The 23,532-nt window shown below is 40.1% G+C and overlaps 2 protein-coding genes across 4 annotated transcripts in view; one reads left to right on the top strand and one right to left on the bottom strand.

The window, feature by feature from the left end:
* Window positions 1–1,313: 1,313 nt before the first annotated feature.
* LOC110826954 (uncharacterized) lies at window positions 1,314–7,839 on the top strand. 2 transcript variants are annotated; one of them, XM_022058101.2, is made up of 4 exons: window positions 1,314–1,575; window positions 2,246–2,408; window positions 4,078–4,209; window positions 5,041–7,839. In XM_022058101.2, exons 1-4 carry the CDS (start codon window positions 1,445–1,447, stop codon window positions 5,665–5,667), a joined length of 1,053 nt encoding a protein of 350 aa, XP_021913793.2. In that variant the 5' UTR covers window positions 1,314–1,444; the 3' UTR covers window positions 5,668–7,839. The 2 variants fall into 2 exon arrangements, with proteins under 2 accessions (XP_021913793.2, XP_021913794.1); XM_022058102.2 differs by lacking the exon at window positions 1,314–1,575 and adding an exon at window positions 1,582–1,803.
* Window positions 7,840–9,717: 1,878 nt separating this feature from the next.
* Window positions 9,718–23,532, bottom strand: part of Zip99C (Zinc transporter Zip99C) — a 43,892-nt gene continuing 30,077 nt past the window's right edge. Inside the window, exons 2-6 of one of the 2 annotated variants that reach the window (XM_022058107.1) lie at window positions 18,056–18,166; window positions 15,455–15,738; window positions 12,184–12,460; window positions 10,385–10,548; window positions 9,718–9,991 (exon numbers count right to left, since the gene is read on the bottom strand). In XM_022058107.1, the coding sequence (XP_021913799.1) occupies window positions 9,980–9,991; window positions 10,385–10,548; window positions 12,184–12,460; window positions 15,455–15,738; window positions 18,056–18,166 (848 nt within the window). In that variant the 3' untranslated portion in view covers window positions 9,718–9,979. Of the gene's footprint in view, window positions 10,549–12,183; window positions 12,461–15,454; window positions 15,739–18,055; window positions 18,167–23,532 lie in introns of both variants that reach the window. The other variant, XM_087357857.1, reaches the window with a different exon arrangement.

Raw genomic sequence — 23,532 nt, 5'->3', positions numbered from 1 at the left:
AAGTGGGGGAGACAGCGGGGCTCCGCTCTCGGTAATCAACTAGAAAAGCAAAATAAATATGTAAGGGAAAATTTAATTTCTCGCAATCAAAGATTCCTCATTCAGGATTAGTACACGAGAAATTGAAGGAAAAATGAAATTTAGTTGATCGTAAAATTGCTCACGGAGTTTGAAACGAACCCTATTATGAAAACGGTTAGTTGGAACCGTGAATTTTCTGCTGGTCGGTTCTGAAAATTAATTGTATTTGTATATGTGGTTATTGCGCGATTTTGGAGTTGTATAATCAAAGTTAATTATGACTAGAATTCATAAACTTAATTGAAAGGCTGACGGATGTTCGCAGGTCGAATACAAAGCAGCTACAAATTACATTCAGAACATTCTGGCTGGAACACCGAACACAAATAGAAGCACATCGCAAAGCTCCACTTATTCGCCGTGGTTTCTCTCTTTGCCGCAACGCGTGAAGCGACTCTGGGGTCGAGCCAGTCCGCCAATCACAGAGCGTCCGAGTTCTTTTCGGATCTTATTATGTGTCAGGGTTGAACTCTCTTGGAGTGGAAGTTTCATTTTACTCATTAATAATAAACAGTTTTTGAACAAACTATGATGAACGCATTAAATATTTCCTTTAGTTTTTAATATTGTTTTTAGAAAACACGTCAGATGCCCTTAAACTGTATAATCCTTGCTTTACTGTCAAATTTCAATTTAATATTATAATTTTACAAAAAAAATTTACAGATTTTTAAGGTCGATTTATTAAGTCTACGGCTAAATTCTCTTATAATAAATTCTCCTTCTACCGTAAACTTGTGAAAGTAATAATTAAGTGCTAAGAGACTTCAATTTCTAAAATTTATTGTCGAAAATCTTAAGCCCCATTCAAAGCTTTTTTTAATATGCAGCAAATTTTAGGATTTATTCTTAACATTAGCTTCTACCTCAGACCGCTCCTCATGATGCAATAAAATGTTTGTGGCCATCGAAATTACTTGGACATCGTGGCATACCGAGTTTTGTGGTTATGGTTGTTCTGTACTTTAATTTATTTTTAATCTTTCCTTTGGATTAAAAAAGTAACGAGGTTAATTTTAGATTCTTGCAATATGAGATTCTAGTCCTTATTCGTCAGACAGAAGGGATGACCACTTGCTTGTTCCTCCAGTCACAAAAAAATTTCTGCGGGCATGGAAAACGACGATCTGTTTAACCGATAATTCCACATTGCCGGCATAAAGGTTCATGCCTGCACCGCTCGACTAGCAAGCGCTGCTATCCAGTACGGACTATTGCGACTCCAATGAATGTCAGCCACGTTAGTGATCTCTCTAGCTTCATGGTCTGATCGAGAGCGTCGTTGATCGACCTATCGCAGCAATCCCTCGTTCAGTGATCCAATCCATAATTTCTAAGATAAAAGTTTAAAACAAAGCCTGCCATGAAATTCGAAAATGACGTGTGTCTAAGAACTATGAATGAAGCATGCCCTAGCACCATGATCACATCTAAGGTCACAGATTCAGCCAGGCGATTCGCCAGACTTTCTATTGACATTAACCTCTTTGCCAGGTTAGTTCAGTCACCTTGCGACGAGACTTCCAGGGAAAGTCATCTGCGATATTACAACCGTTAATTTCATTTAAAAGTTTAAATTTACGTTTCTGTTGTCAACCTCTTGAGGCCAGTTTATATTCTCGCATATGGGTTTCCAGCACAGCACTTTGAAAGACGTAGACCTGTATTTTCCATGATATCCCCAATGGATTAAAATACCGGAAGAATAGTTCCTATTTAATTGTTAGTATGACTGCAGAGGAACGTTTTAATGTATGTTTCAAAATTCTGGAAATTCGCATGAGGGTTGTAATGTCAAAAACAATATGTGGGATACATTCTGTTTAAATTAATCAAGGCATGTTCGATTCAACTGCTAGTACTGATACGATCGAGGGGCAGTGAAGTATGAGCCAACAAGCCAAAGTTTGAAAGTTGTTTTTGGTGTCTTAAGATTTAATATTTCAGTAACATTCTTATCCTGGTTACAAATACATGCCATAATATTTAATAAATTGGAAAACGAAACTTACTGTTTAATGTGCTAATACTTTTGTTTTCAGGGGAAGTATCTTGTTACTTGATATGTTTATTAGATTAACCTGTTAAGCCATTGAAATAAAGTAGATGGGATACTTCTCAGAAACTAAAGTTTATGTGTATTATTCTGTATGATACGTTTAAGGTCAGGTATGAATAAGGTTATATCGGAGCTTAGCATTGATGAAATTAAGGAAGAACCAGATTCGGATATGGGGATAAACACATTTTCTATGTGCCAAGATGAGGTTGAGAACATAAAGAAAGAATTTCCAGTTACATTTATTGCAGTAAAAAGTGAGCCTGAGGTAAGTTTGAGTTTCTCTTCCACACACACAAGTGTACACAATTGAATAAACATATGCCAAGCATTATAACCTACCTAATGGAAGTAAAAACTCATCAAGAGGCTGTGGTGAAAGATGAAATTCTTGATATATATATCCTTTACTTTTGCCTTTGTCAGGAAGTGGGAGAGACCGGTCAGTGCAGTAATAATCATATCTCATATACTCTAGTATTTCTGTTTCTTTGTAATATGTGCAAAATGATCCTCTTGGTAGAAGCCCCACACTTTCAGTATTAAAGCCATTATATTTCACCAGTGGTGATAAAATGTTGCAGGTATATAAGCTTATATTTTAGCATCCTTTAGTGTTGATCATGTAGTAGGATTTGAGGTTTTCAAGGCAGTGAGCCTGAAGATGGCTGTCTTCTGGGTTGTATGACCATGTGGTTGTGTAGTCTTGACATCATTGCCCTGATGATGGAGGCAGCTTGGATCTCTTAAACTTCGGTAAACTTCTACCAGACTACATGGCGCAACAACCCAGAAGATGGCCATATTTGGACTTACCATTGTGAAAACCTCACTAATTATGTGATCCCTTTGTTTATAATTTATGAAATCTTAAAAATAGTATTAATGGAACTTGTATATTGTGTATTGTATTATTACAAAATATTCCACATCCTATTGTCACCTGACTTAATTCATAGGTGTGTGTAATTTAATAAAGATGTATGACTATTCCACAAGTCTTATTCAGTAACCTGAAGAAAATTGGACAATAGCATTTTTAGATAGATTCCATAATTATAAGTGTCAGGATAAACAAAAATGATGGGCAGCTGGCAGTTTAATGTTGATCGCAAACTATTGTGGTGTGTGATTTATCTATTACATGGAAGAGTTGAAGTTGGAAACTACAAAGATCTGTTTTGAATACAGCCATTATTGATCCCATCACTTATTTATGAGAATGCGTAGTCTAACCACCGGCTCTGATTATATTGTAATCTTAAAACCTTGCATACCGTGCAGCGTATCGATATATAAAATCATGCATGCAAACAAAACGACATTGCCAACGCAATGTTGAAGTTTGCAATCCAGGCACAGACAACACAACCACAGCTCACCGTAGACCAACAACGGAAACCTCAAGTTGGCCCGCTGGACGTTAAGGTGAGTAACTCAATTTAGATAATACACCAACTCATGTGCAATTAAACGTTCAGTGTGGTTTTACATGAAGAAATGTTTTATAAAGTGCGGAATTTTATATGCTCAGCGCTTTCTAACAAACCATCATTTCAAGAATTGTATAATTTTAATAGACAGACGGATGAATTAAAGTTTTTCCACTGATGATGACGTCTTAGGTCGAAACGTGTTTGGCACAAAGTGTTATTTAATGTGTAACAGTTTTCTTTGTATGCATGATTTTATACGTTTTATATAAATATTCAACACAGCACGATATGCAAGGTTTTAAGTTTTATTTCAGTTTTTCACTTAATTGTTAGAAGTTCCTACTAAATAATCATAGAAACATAAGGAATACATTGTATAAATACTGCACTTACTTTGGGTTAATCATGTCTTAACAATCTTGATTCATTGCATTGCACAGCATCCCTTTGTAATAAAAGTGAATTTATATTAGTGATTAATTTTAATTTGGCTGTTCTAAGGATATTTTGGATGCAATAGATGAGGAAACTGTACCAGATAATGAAGTATGTTCGTCATATGTTCAAAATGGAAGCCTCCTTGTTGATTTGAAACATGAGGAAGATCCTTTGCTACTAAAGTTTGAAAAGAAGGTAAGTTATATGTTCATATTCATTTAATATGTTTCTTTGTGACGCAATGTACTTTGTTTAAGGTTAGGTATTTCTGAAAGAGAGTCAATAGAACATTTTCCTTTTTGGAAAAATTTTCAAAAAGGAATGGAGCACATTCATACTATAATTCTGTATGTCTCCATCATTGAGTGGTTTCCCATCCTGAACAATGATCCTTGACACTTCAAAACTAGCATCATCTGATTTTGACTTACCAGTTTTAAATTTTGCAAAACCATCTGACAAATGCAGACCTGATTAATTGTTGGTCTGTTACATCTGAAAACACCGATGATCCCCATAATTTCATTTACATATGGATGTTTGATAGAATTTTGTATGAGGTAGTGAAATTCCTCAGTAATTACCACACTGTCTTATCCCAATTCTTATGAATAGGAATAATTATGGAGCTCCATATGCAACCTTGTCACCTGCTTTAATCAGTTCTGCTGCAATTTGATCAATACCTGGAGATTTATAACTTTTCAAATTTTCAATGGCTAATTTAACTTCATCTAAACTAGGTTCTGGCACCAACAGTTCAGCTGTATGCATTTTAATCTGTCTAATATCACCAGTCTCATGAACATTTAAGAGCTGGCTAAATAAATTTTTCCACCTATTCACAATTTTGATTGGATTTTGATCTGCAAGCAAATTACCATTATCATCCTTTACCAAATTACTCTGAGTTTGATATCCTTACTTAAAATCTGTGCTTTACATATCCATGTTAGATGATGGTTTGGTGTGATGTGTTTAACTTAATTATTGATTAAGGGTGATATGTACGTTTTCTCATTTCAGAATATTAATTTTGTCGATGGCACAGTTCAACCCTATTTCTGTGATATCTGTCACAAATCATTTAAATATCATAGCATGCTTTTGGCCCATTGTCATGTTCACAGCGAAGAAAGACCATTTGTATGCAAAGTTTGTAATAAGGCATTTAAAAAAGGAGGTGCCCTTCAGAGACATACACTAGTGCATAGTGGAGTAAGGCCGTATTCATGCGATGTGTGTAAGAAGACTTTTGGCGTGTTGGGTAACCTGAAGCATCATCTACGTACTCATACCGGCGAGAGACCATATACATGCGACATATGTAAGAAAACTTATTGTGAGTCAAACAACCTGAAGAAGCATTTAAAAGTTCATACCGGCGAACGTCCATATGTATGTGATATTTGTGAGAAATCTTTTTATTTCCCTTCTGATTTGAACGGACATCGGCGAGTACATTCTGGAGAACGTCCGTATTTGTGCGATGTATGCAATAAGTCTTTCAAACATCGAGGTGACATGACTAGACACGTGCGTTTACATACTGGTGAGCGGCCTTATTCTTGTGAAATTTGTAAACAATCCTTCACCAAACGGTATCACTTGCAGAATCATCATCGCATTCATGCTAATAAAAATTCGGAATGAAAATTTTGCCAGCACCACATTGGTAAATCGAGAATAAGGAAGACACACCTCCTGCAGACAAAGATCTTGAAAGTCCATGATTAACAAGACCTTGTGGATGATGCAAAATGCTTGCACATCATTCATAGATGATGAGGAAGATGTAGTAAAACTGCACATTTGTGTCTCTTGTATTTAGAATAAGGTGTTGAAGAAGAACCCCATTTTGCTGCATGTTCATTCCGTCTTGCCCCATACACTGGGGCAAGATGGGGTGATTTTCTTCAGTAAAAGATGTTATTGGGTACATTAATAGTAGTGTTCAAAGTATTTTAGTTTATTTAGTTCTTTGTAAAGCCATTTAAACAACAGCATCTCCATTTTTCCCTACCATTCCATTGTTTTGTGCGTTGTAGAGTGATGCGATGGACAATGAAAGAAAAGTGTTTTAAAAAATGCAACTTTTCTAGATTCTCATTTCCTTTGTCACTCTCTGGAGAAGCAATCATGCAAGCTTTTCACCCTCGTTGAGGCGTTCTGCGTGTAATAAATACCAGGTGAGCAAAGGAGGACTTCAGACTTTCAAAACGTTACAGAAAACAAATCTGACACACTTGGAACTCCACACCTACACCAGTAAATATAAACACTATAAAAGTTTTGTACACACTTCACAGAGATTGATACATTCTCTGCGAGTCGCACGGCAAATTTTGGTATGAAAATCCAACATGTCCCAAACTTTGTGCTGTCTCTCCCTAGTGATGGAGGCTATGGCACTTGTGATTCACTGTCTCAACGTTGACAAAGACTGCAGCGTAAATGGATACTCGGAATGGTAGTTCATATGAAATTGTGTACGAAATTCACGTTGCACAGTTGTTACACTCTTGCATTGCTAACTGCAGAACACACAAATTCCTCTGCTGTGGGTAGGCATTTTCAAAACTAGTGGCATACAGCAGAGGTGTGAAACGGCAATCAATCACCTGGGTCACTTAAGACAAAATATTCAGAGTTTTTATATCAACTGGTGTAAGTGTTGAGTTTTACATAACCTGCATTTGTTTTATGTATCATTTTGAAAGTTTAAAATTCTTTAGTGCTCAGCCTGTATTTTTAAAAAATTATGCCCATTATGCACACAAACATCGATAACACATATTAAAAGGTTTCTACTGTAATTGTCCCTTTCCACTCAGAATCGCCTTAGTCACAGGAAGGACACTTCTAATAAAGGCAAACTAAGAGACAAAGAAATTAACTAAAAAAAGTTTTTTCTATCCCATTTCAAGAAAATTATCCTAAAGGGGATAACATTTTTGCAAAAATATGTCAAAAAGTAACACTTACTGTATATTATTTGTCCATCTTCGCACAACAGGGTTCACATCGTTTGGAATATGATACAGGGCATATGTCTCACTTGTTGATGAATAACATAATTCAGAATAATTTACTGAAAGGTATCATATATGATAAGGGACTAGAAGAATCAAAACTTCACGAAAACTTTTTTCGTGAAACAATGTGTAATAGATTATATAAATTTATTAAGAACTCGCATGTTTATACTTCACAATTTCTTCATTTTTGCTCAACTGCTGTACTGATGTCTGTGGTCACAAGTGCTTTTATATGCTGAAACTAATCGTCTACAAAAATAAGCAGGCTGATCGTCAATTCAATTTAGAACTTGAGAAATTTCTGCATACAAGATCATGGACACTTCGTTCACAGGCGTAATCACGATGCACGCGTTAAAAAGAGTCTGCTCCGAGGCCGATTGTTTTCTTCTGTGGTACACAAATGTAAGCATCACGGTAATGAGAAAATATCATTTAGTTATTTATTTGGTGGATGACAACCAGAAAATTTTTGTTTCTTTGTATCTTTCAGTCTTTCCAGGAGTACGAATGTGTGGCGAACTGGGAAATCATTTTGAAAACTGCTTTTATATTTTCAAAACGATCCTGAATTGCAAAAGTATCGCAAATGCTGTGACCACAGTTACGTGTACAAAGTTTTATGTTGGCCAATACCTCAGAGAACTCATTGCAGGGGATGCAGGCATTATTCAGTCTGCTGTATTACATTACACTCAATCATATGGTCATACATAAGAAGTTGTGTAATTTGTTAATCCAATTAATACTGTGCAATCATGCATTTAATAAAAGCTAATTTCTTTAACCATGCAACATTTATTTCCTGTAAGTCTCTCATCCTTGAAATTTTACTAGCGGATGTTACAGTAATCCAGGTACGAGGCATTATCATTATTCATTTCTCGACTGGCACATCATCTGCCATACCGCACCTTTCAAGCCTTTTCCCAAATTGAAGGCACCAAACACAGAGACGTGATTATACTGCGGTGCTACAGAGCGTAATGCTGTGCATTTACTTGCGAAAGTAAACAAATTCATGGTGAAAGAGACCGAAGGGGTTGATTTGTCTAATGAAACGTGTGCGTGACCTTGAAAAGAGTGGCATGATTTGCAAAGACAGGTAAACAAAAGTGTGGGTAGTGGAGGCCAATTTGCGTTAACTAGTTGGAAAGACGCATCATTATCACTTGGCTCAGCCTCCTGGGTTAACCCACCTCAGGGCTTCGTTCTCTCCCAGGCTTAGATTCATCCTTCACCTCCTTCAAAATTGCTAGAATCCATCTTTATTTGCCTTCGCTCTGCTTGGACACTACATGGTTTCCACCGTATCAGGTCAGCTAAACCATAGCTTACCACCTCTGGAGTTTTGCACCCACCTGGACATTTCCAGGCTTTCACCTAAAATATGCTAAAAAAACCAGGTCCTTACCTCAGCATGCATGCTTTCTCAGACTGTCTCCTGCATTTGCTACTTCCAGAGCTCTTACAATTCGGCTTGATCACAAAGTCTTGGTACAACACAGCTTGAATCCCATAGACTCTCACATCTTGAGGCTTCAACCTTTGGTTTAACCACAGTGGGACTCTTTCCCCCGAGATGCTTGCCTCAGCATGCCTTTCCACTTTGGGGCGTTGCTCACGGCATCGTTTATTGCAGTTGGCAATAACATGAATGAGCTTTAACCCAGATATCTCCCCTTACGCTACTTCACAAGGCTTGACACCCACTTTATCGACCAAGCCTTTCACTAGCATGCTTACATCCTGTGCTTGCAGCTCCAAGGGCTTCTTTTTGCCCACCCAGCTTTATCCCAAAAATGTCCAGAACAGCTGAATGAATTTTAATATAATTTAGAACAGAGTTTATGCTGTTAGTGACTGTTCCAGATTCCTACATCTTAATCCTCGCAGTCGTAAATACCAACGTATACAGTCAGCTAACAACCACCGTTTTGCTGGTCAACCAGAACACGATTTAGCAGAGTACAACTCGCTCATACAAAGTCTGAAGGTCACGAGACATTTTCCTGTATATGGAGTGTGCTTACCTTACCGAGGCAGCAGCGATACATAATTATCGGGGTGTTATACTTGGCAACTGCGTTCTACACCTGAGAGACAAAGAGTCTCGATGTGGCAGAAAGTACAAAACAAATTCAAGCCTTATCCCTACCCAACTGGAATTCATTCATGAAACACAACTGATTCTACATGAATATTTGAGGTTGTCATGATGGTGAGTACAAAGATGGCCATCTTCTGGGTAGTAGAACATCATTTTCAGCGCCTCTTTGTTCCGCAAGCAAGTTATTTCATTGTTTTTATGGAGTGGTAATTCAACTCGTATTCGCAAAACCAAGCAAGGACTTGGCAGTCAGTCACGAGCCAGAAAGCGACAGTTTCATTTTGGTTAATCGGTGAATGTACAATAGCCAATACTGTGAAAATAGGGTGACGGAAACTGAAGCCTGAATGCCTGCTGAAGACATGAAGGGTGTCGTGGTCAAAGGGGTTAAGGTTATACGCTAAAAATGCTGACATATAAATTGGATGCTGTTCTCTCCTTAATTAGCAGAATGAGACTGTACACACCAGGCAACACGCATATACCTCCATCTGAAACACTAGACACGGACAGGCGTTCGTCTTGACAAGGATCAGAAGTAGCGTAAAACCAAAATGCTATTTTTTCTTTTGTTTCCAAGTATAATATATATATACATACATTTCAAAATAATTTCTGAATAATAGATATGGTACAGAAATCTATACAACAAATTCATATTATCCTTAAGAAAGTGCACAAAAATGTTTGCTAGAAAACCCTTCATCGCCAGTCAGCTGTAAATCTCGATCACAGTAGTTAACACACATACATCGGTACAGGCTTACAACCTGCACATTACAAAACATGCCCATTGTACCTTGTAATGCTTTCTCTTTTAATCTGTAACCTGCTAACAAACAACAGAATTACTTCCGAGTAGACGTTACATTCGTTCCAAATCACAAATGACATTTTTGTATACTTATATAACCTGCATTGAATCACCAGAGCCCTGGAATCATCACAGACATGTTTGTAATGTAGTCATGGGTTTTACAATTTAAAGAACCATACAGAAATGAAAACAGAACTCAGATTTTAATTGTAATACATGAAATTCCTACAGTGTACAATTTTATATAATAATACTGTATTCTGTTTAAAAAAAGATAGAATAAAATATGTAATTAAGAGAACATAAATGATGTAAATCCATTGTTTTCACAAAAATTAAAACGTCAAATTGCCAAGGGCAACGGCGAACAGATTAGCAAACTACCGACTGCCACCAACTACTCACCATAATGAGGGCTGCCATGATACCAATGCCCCCGAGCAAGGATGCCAGATGGAGCAATGATTCCTTTGGGTTCTCCTCCTGAAGAAGATCTGGCAACACAGTGACTAGCGCAATATGCAGAAATCCGCCCGCAGTAAATGGCAGAATCCAGGATGTCCGTGACTCTGTCAAGCAAAAATACGTGCAGGTCCAGGAATAACAAGATTGTGAATCCAGGAGGAAACAGCTGATATTTAACAAGAGATGAAGACTACAGAAAGTTTGCGGGGAAAAATACGAATGACATGAAAGAACTCTTTACAAATACCGCTATAAATTACAAGCCACTAATGCACTTTTTGTTTAGACAATGAAATAACACTAATCTTCGTCATCTTAAATAAAGAGGCTCACTTCATTTACGCGTAAACTACTGTCCACAGACCAGGAGAAAAGCCCTGCGGTGGGTAGTCGTTTCTGGTGCGGTGCAGGGGGAATGTTTACTATCAGGTGGACTAGAGGGCTGCTATTGGTGGGAAGTGTGACACGCCAGAGAGTTATACTACTACAACACAGACTGAAAACATCAGGCAGTTTAGATTAGCCTGTAGTGAGAGCGTCTGTACTGTGTTCTGTGGGCGTTGTGATAATATTCTAGATTAAATCACTGTGCAGCTGTGAGGTAATCTTAAAGCTGTACCCATTACAACACGTGAAAGCCTGTCGTCTGTTGTTCGTTCAGTAGTTGTGGAACGAATGCTTTTAGGATGGGTCGTCACTCACCGCGAAATCTTGCGCATGCGCGTATATCGAATTCCTAGCAGAGATTTTCTCCTGGTCTGTGGACTGTGAACCTCTAAATGTGTTCTGTGGGTGTTGTGATAATATTCTAGATTAAATCGCTGTGCCTCTGTGAGGTAAACTTAAAGCTGTACCCATCAGAAAACATGAAAGCCTGTTGTTCGTTCAGTGGTTGCGGAACCAAAGCTTTTAGGATGGCTAAGTAGCGACTCGTCACTCACCGCGGACAGCATCACATTATTACGTTGGGATTATTGGTGCCTAACAAAGACTACAAGATTAAAAATTAAGAATACCCACGAACAATATGGTGTTCACATTCAGACTTCTCTCTGTGTCTGTTACAAAAAGTAAAATTTGTCCCACTATACGCCATGTAGGCGCTTGGGGTGAGAGGAGGTATAGCTCCTCTCTTCCTTGACCTCGGCACTAGATGGGGGTGAGTGGTCAGCATCACGCCCCGGCCGGCTTTACCCCCGGGAAAGGACCCCGGTACCCATTGTAGAGGAGGCTGGGTGGGCCCCAGAGCCGGTCTGGACGCAGAGGCTAGAGGAAAAATCCTCTGCCCTCGTCGGGGATCGAACCCCGGTCATCCAGCCCGTAGCTAGTCACTATACTGACTGAGCTATCCCGGCTCATTGTGTCTGTTACACTGATTTTATAAAATTACTGCGTAATCTGTAATAATGTCTTCTTGAGCAATCATCCATGGATGTATTTATGGGATCAGTTTCCAATGTTTCAGAGACTGTACATTGCTTCCATCATCGAGATTGACATAATGCGAGTTCCACTGTTTGTTTACTGTCCTGACAAGGACCCCAAGTACGTCGGTATGCAACGAACAGCTGCGTCACATCAGTCCCTGATGATGGATGTATAGACAGTCACTGAAACACCAAACTTATACATATTAACAGAGGTGACTGCCTGGGAAAACTTCATTACAACATAATAAACATGTTGCTGGAAATCAGAGGCCAGAAAAACATTGTCTTCGCGTTCATAGCATATCTTACCAACGTTAGAGGTTGCACCACTGAGGGCGACAGCGGTGACAGCACCAACAATCCCTGCTGACGCTGTAGCAATCTGGGCTAGTGCTGCATCCCATCGTGAAAATCCTGATTTCAGGAGAATCGCAAAGTCCCCAACTTCATGCGGTATTTCATGGAAGAGGATGGCAAGCGTTGTCAGGACACCGTGCGGGAATGATACTAGAAAGCCGCCTCCAACAGCCAGACCATGAGTGAAATTGTCAAATGAGTTCGCCATTAAGTTCAGGTATCCACTCACCTAGCGACAGAAAGGAAAAGTTGTCCTTAATATTAGGATTATACCATGAACGTGTGGTGGATGACTTTTAATAAGTGCACTAGATGGAGGTGAGCGCTCAGCTTCGCACTCTTAACAACTTACCCCCCCGAGAAGAGACCTACTAGGTACCAGAGCTGGTCTGCACATGATCGTAAACCCAAATGTTATCAAGCTATTATGTTCAGCATTGTCCAGGCTGAGGTATACATACAATGTGCTATCCAAAAGTTCCTCGACTCCCTGTAACGTCGCAACAGGAATGACAGTGCGGTGTTTTCCTGACAGTATATACTTCTGCGAGAATATTAGCATCATTCTTGCCGATCCTCAGTATGATTTTACATATGTTCAAGTGAGACCGTTGAGTCTCATTTATAATTTATGTTCTTTTACTAGGATAACAGATTTGAAAGCTAGTGTTTGCTTCTGTTTGAAGCTCGTCGCAGAGGATGAGATGCTGGTTTGCAGGTATGATCTAACAGACACAGCAGTAATACTCTCGGTACAAAAACTCCTTCATCTCTGTATCCAATAAAAGCTAGGCAGGTTCGCTTGAATGTCAAGTTGACAACATTTCTTTTATATCAAGATGATCATTTGCCATGGATTTGTCCCAAAGAGTCAACTTGTTAACCAGCATTTATAGAAAGACGTCCTACAGTATTTTATAGGTCGCAAGGCTCGAACAGCCAGGAAAATGGCACTGTCGATAAATCACTGCATGATGACAATATTCCTTCCTCTCGCCATTCTCTCTTCGCTATATGTGGCCAAGAACAACACAACCGTGACATGACACCCCCAAACTCTCCGGGTGTGGCTCCTGGTGATTTGTTGTATTTCCAACACCAGCAATGTAACTCAAAGGGAAATTATGCGATGACATTTTGAAAATTCAACAAAAAATAAAAATATGGTCACAAGACATTAAACAGGGGTTCCAAAAAGTACTTCCACCAAAGGCAAACACAATTAGAGTGCCAGTAACTTTCATTCTGTGTCTTGTTTACTTTCTTTCCTTCCTGTAGCGCTACAACCCCTTAAGTCTGGCACTGGCTTCCGTCTTTCATCTTTGCGTTTCTGAACGCCGACTTTTTTATGAGGTGCGGTCGTTAGCCCCATGCTCAACCCCTTTTAAGGAGGGCCAGGATTGGATTTTGGGATTTACTCCCCCAGGGAGGCTGGCTTCACTACACCTACAGAGCCACACCCTGCCCTACCATAGTTGGACACACTTTGTCTGGTGACTCTGTCAATGCCAATCTGGCTTGGGAGACCCTACCACCTGCATAACCCCCAACTTCGTCAACGTACACAATCCTCCACGCTCAGCACTGAAGTTGCCTTCAAAAAGGGTCTTGTTTACTACAGTAAGGAAAAATTTTGATAGCACATCGTATTTGATAAAAATATTTTTTGCAAGTTGCCTCTACTACATGCCGGCAATGGCTGGGATCAAGTCAGGTTAGTAGGCATAACACAAGACTGAAAATGGCTGCCTTCTGGATTGTTGCGCAGTGCAATCTTGTATAAGTCTCCCAACATTTCAGAGGTCCTCGCTGCTCCATCATCGCCCTGATGATGGAGGTAGAATGACCTCTGTAATGTTGGTAAACTTCCACCAGACTGGGATGACCTAGTCTGATAACAATTATCACCAATAATAAATTGCGAAGGAGAAAAATAAATGTCATTATCTAGACAGAACGTTAACCTAATTTACCAGCGAAACTCAAAACTCAAGAACCTTCATTTCCAGACAACATACTCATCAGTAAACAACGAGAACCATCACCAGGCCTATTAGTGGAATCTTCTCTTTAATTAGCCTTGAATTTATTTTATTCACATCATACACAGTCAAAGCCAAAACCTGTGGAGAAAGACATGATTTATAGTCACGAAAACTACAAATCATCAGCCCACATACATCAATAACCTACTGTCCGCATGCGCCATCATAATACAGCAGGAACTACATTCTGTCGCTCTCCAAACCAAAAAATTATAATTTCTGTGGACACAGCTCACAATACACAGTCAATATATTCAATAAATTGTAGTTACTTACTCTCTGCTGGCAGAACATAACACATCTGAATAAACCAGTGTCAAAATTCTAAGCTGTTCTCATAGTTATTTATACATGTTATTCCTATCAATTTATTACCGTATATGGGAATTAAAATGCTGCTATGGAAGCTGTGTATTTAAATGTTTCCAAAATGGTTTTAAAACTCCAACAAAAATGGTAATTATATGGCACTTCATATTTCCATGGAGATCATTAAAAATAACTTAATAACGCTTCACATTATCTAAACTCAAAACTGGCAATTCTCACTTGTACGACTCATAACTTGGAGTTACATACGTATTTCAAATCTCAGCCACTGACTGATTATTCTAAGCTTTTTGCAGTAGTCCTCAATCACACCAGGCAAAATTACGATCACCACCAGAAAAATGCCCATATATGGTCCGATTCATCCACATCCATCATGCTGTATATCATTCAACACCAAATTAACCTCAATACTTGTGTCATACAATAAAAAAATAACCCATCAATAAATGTATATAACTCTATAGTATTTTTCAGCGGAATTGGCAGCTGAGCCAAGGTCTGCTCTTTGTGAGTGATTAATCTTCGCAAAGGAGGTCTGCTGATAAGTATCATAGGCCTCCGTCTGTTCGGAAACCCCGTGGTAGAACCATCGGTAGCCGCACTGCGCTGTTGCCACTTCTTACGTGTATTTTGAGTAGTGTTATAACCACTGGAAACCAATGCTATATCTTGCACCACTGTATGTTGTTTCCTCCTCACCTTCTCGCTCCTACATCTCACTTCTTTACTTCATACTAAGGCACATTACACGTGATTGGTACACGCTCCAGCCGCCATTTCCGCTGAAAAGCATAATAATGAAAATCCTGCAGTATTTTTCATAACCTGATACTAAAACTGTTTACCTTTATAGTTGTAGACTTGATTGGATTGAGCAGTGCCTTCTGTTCGTGTGCGTTTGATCTCTTTAGATTTGTGTGGTGGTCATTTTCATGCCTATTAACAAGTTCTTTAATGTTGTTATTAAGAACATATACATTTTCCTGTTTAACATTCACGTCAGAGGCTGTCTTTTGGACGTCGATCTTTCCTGGAATAGAGGTGAATACTTTCTCTAGTACGATGAATATGAGCAAGCCAGCGAGTACCCAGAGTCCTTTGTTCAGAGCCGGGTGTCCAATCACGTGCTCTGAAACACGCAAATTACGAATCTTATAAACGAATCCTATTAATAAAAATACGTACAGATGTTCTGAAAGGGAACAAACACTTACTTACTTTCCATAGGGCTAAAAACAAATTATTATAGAAGCTGACAGCTTTTCAATAGATAATACTGCTCCAAATATGAAATTTTTAACATCTTAGTAATAATTTTACATTCAGAAAATAAATTTGGGATCCTTTGGTGATGCAAACAATGGCTCTTCAATTCTGAAACAATACAGTGCCAGCCAGCATACATTCTTCAACAAAAACTGTCCATGTAGGCACTTGAGGGGAGAGGAATTATAGCTCCTACTCATTCTTAACATTGGAACTAGAAAGGGGTGAGTCAGCATCAAGCCCCAGCCGTGTTTTACCCCCGGGAAAGGACCCCGGTACCCATCGGATAGGAGGCTGGGTGGGCCCCAGAACCGGTCTGGACGCAGAGGTTCTTCAACAAACGCTAAACAAGTTAACGGTTTGCAATAATGTGTTGATTCAATCAGATTTAAGTCAATTTATGCTCTCATACCTTGCGTTCCTACTGAGCCCAGCATCTAAAGTACGTGATAAGTGTGGGGAAAATGAGATGATATTTTTTAAAATTACAGTTTTGTTACGATTATGAAGAAGATTAAAAAGGGAAAAATTACAATATTTACTTGTATGATGGCAACACTGCTGATGTAGCTCAAGGTCAGATGTTGACATGCTGTTAGTGTGGTTAATAGTGAATCTCTGGTGTAGCATCCACTTTTTACACCACACCCACTTGGCACAAATGTATTACCAAACCGCGCTCACAAGATGGCACTGTCCGACCTTGAGCTACAGTATGACCACACCTCAGCAGTGTTGCCAATTACACATTGAAAATATTCCTCACTTGAATATATAGTAATTTTATAAAATAAATCACATTTCAATTTCAGTGATACTGTAGTAGACAGCTCATTAGTAGCATAATTAAATTGTTTACATATATTTTGTTATTGGTGGATGCTCGAATTAGGACAGCAAGCTGCAATATGAAAGTCATGTGCTTCGTATGTCCTTGAACACATATTTTGAAGTCAATATGGTCACTTCTATTAAGATAACGAAGGCTGTAATAAATTCTGAGTAAGTATATTGGTAATGCAAACAAGAGTGATAACGTCTGTACATACAGCATCTAGCGACAGGAAAAGGCCACAATCCTTGTAACGAGACTGGAAATCGTAATCCGCCCCGGAATACAAAGGATTTCCACACGCGTTCTAAGTAGGTCTGCATTCATAGACACATCCACCATCTTTCTTTCTGCTAGTTGTGTCAGGGTTGCCACGCGTAGGTGTACTATTTTGTTTTTTAACTCATTCTCCAGAAACAAGACTGGAGTACAGAAATTTTATAATATTTTTGTGGATAGTTAAGATCGGTAAGATTCGAGGTTTACACGGTGGTGAGTCCAAATATGGCCGTCTTCTGGGTTGCAATATAGTAAGTTTACTAACGTTTCAGAGGCACCAAAGACCTCTGAATATTGCTGTGTCAGGTAACTCAGTATCTCTGAAGGAGAGAACAATAAAATAAATAATAAAACTATCCATTTTACAGAGCACACAAGGTCTGCCACATAATAATTTGAAAATGGCTCATTGGCTCTTAATGAAATTTGGGATAAAAATGTCAAAAGAGCCTTTTTCAAATTTGTATCTCTTACCTTCCACAATCGGTTACACCAACAGAATGGATGCTCAAGGTCATTCTTGGTGCCATCTATCGGTGGCCATACGAACCAGATATGTCCACCGAGAGATTCATAAACGTCGCTGTCGTGTGGTTTATCACTCCCGTTTCGTATTCGGTAGGTCCTCGGTTCAAATCTCGGTCGCAATACCTGACTCCTATTCCTTAGTCTGTCTGGGCATAACCTTAAATTAACGCCACTTACCATCTTCTCATTCGACGTTTATATACGTATTCTTTAAAAAAAAATTGCTAATGATTTGTGTCGCAATCAGTGGCTTGGTTATACAGCATCAGGCAATCCATACAGACGTGATGGTTCACTGTGATAATTGGCATTTTAATTCAGAATAAATCCCTCATTTGAGTTCAGATATAAGTTTCTGCATTTTTCTTTAAATTTTTGAGGTTAGACCTTTTGGGACTGGTTCTTAAACTCTGGATTCATGTGAGGTATTCGGCTTTTCAACGTATATGGAAAGAGAAATGACAGAAAATGGCTGCTTTAGTATGAGTTACACACAATTAAGAAATATAATATTTCTTCTCGAAGTCCAGTACTGACTTACCAACAGTGTCCTCCTGTTCCATCCAAACTTCTGGTAATAGGTGCAGAAACACGTCTCCGAGCAAACACCCAACAGCAAAGCTGAGCAGGACCCGCAAAGTGCGGGCGCTAGCTGCCAACACAAGAAAGAAAAAAAATTGACAACTGGGTGCATTCAGAAAGTTCCTCTACGAATAACTTGAGTGAACTTCAATCTATTTAAATGGTACACAGAGTGCGTGCGTGTACAGGTACAGCCGATGATGTCAATCCCGTGGGAAAATCTTGAATTACTTGGTAATAAATCATGCAGTTCCTGCCGGAAGCCAGGAAATCACAGATACTTTCCGGTTTATCACAGAGACTCTTTCTGGACTTTGAGGTTAGGTTAGAACTGCAATCTTCGGGGTACTTGTTTATTTGAATAATTTATGTTTTATGGAAACTGTGGTCATCAAACTTCACTTACACGTGGAATAACACAAATTAATTTTATTAAAGTGATATTCGATTAAAAAAAATTCACTGGGTCTGTGCAATTGTTCTGAGCTTGTCTCAAAAACAATACAGCAACGCTGCCCGTCCTTCCGTCACACTGCATTTTGCTTTATGTTTCTGTGGGGGAGCTGTGCCAATGTGTCAGAACGTGTTCCACATGTTTGCAGCTAGTCCAAGGAAGCGGTTATCAGCTTTCTCACATCCGCGTGCTCCCAAGAGACTCCGTAGTTCTCACGCAATGTACGAGGTGCGATCGGAAAGTTTCAAGACTGCGCGTATAAAAACCCGTACACTTATCTCAGGTATTAAATTCATCCATCACCCTCGAAGTAGTTCCCCTGGGAGTGAACACAACGATCCCAGCGCCGCTGCCAAGCCTGGAAGCATCCCTGGAAATCTTTCTTTGTCAGCCTGTCAAGCACCATCTGCGATTCTGCCTGAATCTCTTGCCAAAGACTCGCCAAAACGGCTACGGAAACCTATGAAATGCTAAAGCAAGCATTTGGGGAGTCCGCAATGGGTCGTGCACAAACTTTTGTGTGGCATTCACGTTTTAAAAATGGCCGAACCTCTGTCGATGATGACGAGCGTTCTGGACGACCATCTTCGAGCACAACGCCCGAAAATGTTACGAAGATTCGGCAGGCCATTCACGAAGATCGACGTCGTACCATCAACGACTTGTGCGACATTGTTGGGATAGGCTATGGGACCTGTCAGCTGATTCTAAAGGAAGAACTCCACATGCGACGCATCCTGTCTGAGGACCAGAAGCAGAATCGACTTCTCGTTTGTCAGGAGCTCAAAGATCTTGCAAGAACCGACCCCAACTTCCTTTCTAAGCTCCGTGTGACTTCTTCCTCTTCCCAAAGATGAAAATTCAGCTAAAGGGAAGGAGATTTGAGACGATAGAAGAGATTCAGGCAGAATCGCAGATGGTGCTTGACAGGCTGACAAAGAAAGATTTCCAGGGATGCTTCCAGGCTTGGCAGCGGCGCTGGGATCGTTGTGTTCACTCCCAGGGGAACTACTTCGAGGGTGATGGATGAATTTAATACCTGAGATAAGTGTACGGGGTTTTATACGCGCAGTCTTGAAACTTTCCGATCGCACCTCGTACATAGAATATAGACTCTTTTCTGCTCACCTCATATTAACATTCGGACAAAATAACTTCGACGAAAGAACAAGAACTGAATTATGACAAAGTAACAACAAAGATTCAAAAGTGAGCCAATAAACGCCTTGCGCGGCGACGTAGGATTTCAGCAACTTACCCTCACAACGTAGTTATCTAAGTTTCATCTAATATCCTTGGTCTTCAAAGTTTTTATATTTTACAGATAGTCTCCCCTCCAAAATTCTGTGCGCTTTTCTACGCCTCATCCTACCCACCAGCCCAGCCCATCGTACCGTTTAACATTTAACCATTCCAAAAAAAACACGCGACCCTACGTGACTTGCACAATATAAATCAGGAAGTTCCTCGTTGCGCGATACTCCAGACTGTCCTCTCACTGCACCCTTCTACCCGAAAGCACAAACTGTTCTCTCAGTTCACTGAGCTTTTAACGTTGAATAACGTTTATAAAATCACGGTATACACTCGACGGAAACTGTAACTGGTGTGTAACTTCTTCAAACGCCAATAACTCGAGACCTACGTAAGATAGAGAATATATACCTATATGTAAATTAAATAGTAAATAAAGGGCTTTCTCTACATGATGTTTACTTTATTATATAATTCATATTTTACACGTAATTAAAATAATTACCCAAAACACGTAATAACTATACCCTCGTTCCTTAACTTCAACCGCTCGTCACGTCTAAAGCGTAACAGTTAGATCTGGACATATTGCGAGTGAAATACGTAAATAAACACGAGCTTTTCAAATTTGCAAACAGATTTAAGCTAACTCTTACAGTTTAGGAGTTTTGGCCATTTTAACAAAGAACGGTTCTAGAGTGAATGTGTTGAGTACATGACGCAATACTTAGATAAGCTGTCGGCGGATGACGTCACGTATAGATAAGATATAAAGTTATACATTAATGTGTGAATAAAATTTTATTTAGTACATATATACTTCCTACAGTTAAACGTTATTCAACGTTAACTAGGGAACCGTTGTTCCACTGTTAATTTTTTTTATAATAATGGCCTCTCCGCTATCTACCCCGCTAAAATGCAGAAGACCACCTTGTTACACTGAAATTTCCCCCGCAAAGATGCACCTAACAAACCGTAAGCCAGCAAGGGACATGTAAACGTGACTTGTTTAAATAAATGATTACGTATCGGCGTTCAAAAACGTCACGCGCCTTTAAACTGGGTTAGGTGGTGGAGATAACAACTCGGCTGACACGAGATTTTTCAACAGCTGTGCCAAGAATGCAGAGGGATGTTCTACCATCGAACCAAACCCAACAACTAATCGAGATGTGCTGGCTCAATGCGGGTCACTGCAGTTCTGAGCTCCTCTGGGAACGGGCGTACGTTTTGCAGGTGAGTGCAAGTGTGTGAAGAACTGACTGGGGGGGGAGGAGACCCGAGACAACTGCTTCCCGGTTGCATTCGTTCTTCGAGTTTCGAAATCTGTTTGCTGTCGTCCCTTGGCCAAATTGCGACAGGACAACACTTTAGCTGTCGCAAGAAACACGTGTTTCTTAACCCATTCCGCTTAACGACGCACTAAAATACAGTTCGTGTTCCACGGCGTATGGAATGTTTCTTCCACACAACTGAATGTCTGTATGTACGTGTGTGTGTGAATTCGTATGCACGCACGTATAAAGTACGTCCATAACATTCATATTCATGCCTTGTTGCTATTTTATTTGCATATTTAATAATAATAATTAGAATACGTGGTCTCAAATTATCGTATGGGTGATTAAGTATGAGATTGGCTGGGCATGTAGCGCGCATGGATGGGACAAGAGGTGTGCACCGGGTACTGGTTGGGAAGCCTGAAGGGAAGAGACCTCTGGGGAGACCAAGACGTAGATGGGAGGATAATCTCAGGCGGGATCTATGGGAGATAGGAGTTGAAGAAGACTGGATTTTGTTGGCCCAGGACAGGGTCCGGTGGAGAGCTTTTGTTAATTCGGTGATGAACCTTCGGGTTCCGTAAGCCATCTGGTTGGTTGGGTCCAATATTTGGGAAGCCTGAGGGGAAGAGACCTCTGGGGAGACCTAGACGTATATGGCAGGATAATCTCAGGCGGGATCTATGGGAGATAGGAGTTGAAGGAAACTGGATTTTGTTGGCCCAGGACAGGGTCCGGTGGAGAGCTTTTGTTAATTCGGTGATGAACCTTCGGGTTCTGTAAGCCATCTGGTTGGTTGGGTCCACTATTTGGGAAGCCTGAGGGGAAGAGACCTCTGGAGAGACCTAGACGTAGATGGGAGGATAATCTCGGGCGGGATCTATGGGAGATAGGAGTTGAAGGAAACTGGATTTTGTTGGCCCAGGACAGGGTCCGGTGGAGGGCATTGGTTAATTCGGTGATGAACATTCGGGTTCCGTAAGCCATCTGGTTGGTTGGGTCCACTATTTGGGAAGCCTGAGGGGAAGAGACCTCTGGGGAGACCTAGACGTAGATGGGAGGATAATCTCGGGCGGGATCTATGGGAGATAGGAGTTGAAGGAAACTGGATTTTGTTGGCCCAGGACAGGGTCCGGTGGAGGGCTTTGGTTAGTTCGGTGATGAACCTTCGGGTTCTGTAAGCCATCTGGTTAGTACACTCCAAAATAGCTGAAAAGCATCTTAGCACCAGACAAATTAGGGAATATTCAATACAATTCGTTTGGAAATAAAAGTATTACGTTTTAAAATTACACAGAAACACGAATACGAAATGACAAAGAGGCCTACAACAGAACACAAACCGCACATTTTATTTTAACATCATAATTAAATAAGTTTTACACTAACATATCTAAGAAATTTGGATGACAACGTCTTATATTAACGTAGACTTTAATGTGTAGTTAGTATTGTGCGTGCGCGTAAAATCCCCCCCCCAAAAAAAAAAACACCGGGCATACCTCGACGCGGTATGCCCGGTAACAAGTCGCGAAAAATACAGCTCGCGGAGCCCCTCGTCGTGTAACCATCCCTGGCCTCCTCGTGATTCCTCTTTCCTTGGCCCAATCCGTCCTGAGACACGTGATCTTGACCTTTCTCTGTTCCCAACTCGACAAGGTAGTCTGTTCACTTCTGGCGATACGATGTAGAGGTCGCCAGTGGGCTAATTACCTTCAACTGTTGAACCTGCGTCCATTTATCAACTGCTGTAGGCCACCCGGAAGACATTTTTTTTCGTTTCCAGCATTTATTTCACACATGTAAAACATTTCGTTAATTATCCACGTCACACATTAGGAAATCATAATCAATGATTACAAGACCAGCTCCTTACAGTATTTTTACATCACGCAGTAGCCCTCATAATTTACGAAACCGCTGAATATTATTTACATCACATATAAATCCGATATCCGTGATCGTTTTTGTCTAAAAGATTCTTATTCTTGCAAGGCAAATTTCAGTGCAACAGTTTCACACGTGAGTTTCGTAAGTAGGATTAGATGTTCTCACAGCGGTGAGTATACAAAGATGGCTTCTGCCTCGTGTAGAACACTTTAAAACCCTAGTGCATCATACACTCTTCGTCAGAGCACTGTGAATGGCTGTCACACTTCGTGTTCGACAGTCCGTGATACGAAGTGTCGAGCTGTGGTTACAGAACTCTTGTGTTCTTTGCCACTAAGACCAGCAACCGAGCACGACACCAACCCAGATCTTGTGCCGGATATAGCAACTCACGAGCCCTCATAACCTCCCTTTAACGTGTTTTATGACGTCCTTCCACCTTGGAAACAGACCTTTTCCAAAGCAGTTCCTCACCAAAATGGATTCCATAGCTCACCCACAACCACCTTAGCCTCCTAATTCCACTGCCTTCTCATTCGGTCTGTGGGATTACAA

This window comes from Zootermopsis nevadensis, unplaced genomic scaffold (genome assembly GCF_977971745.1).
Source record: "Zootermopsis nevadensis isolate Lab colony 2312 unplaced genomic scaffold, Znev_1.0 Znev_ptg000028l, whole genome shotgun sequence".
Taxonomy (NCBI): domain Eukaryota; kingdom Metazoa; phylum Arthropoda; class Insecta; order Blattodea; family Termopsidae; genus Zootermopsis; species Zootermopsis nevadensis.
The sequence above is the reverse complement of the archived record's forward strand: the minus strand, read 5'-3'. Positions and strand labels throughout refer to the sequence as shown.

Bases quoted from the DNA above. Each gene is read 5' to 3' on its own strand.
- LOC110826954 (XM_022058101.2), top strand. From the start codon at position 1,445: ATGAAATTCGAAAATGACGTGTGTCTAAGAACTATGAATGAAGCATGC. The intron at 1,576-2,245 runs GTTAGTTCAGTC...GATACGTTTAAG, and splicing joins GACATTAACCTCTTTGCCAG to GTCAGGTATGAATAAGGTTA. The intron at 4,210-5,040 runs GTAAGTTATATG...TTCTCATTTCAG, and splicing joins TACTAAAGTTTGAAAAGAAG to AATATTAATTTTGTCGATGG.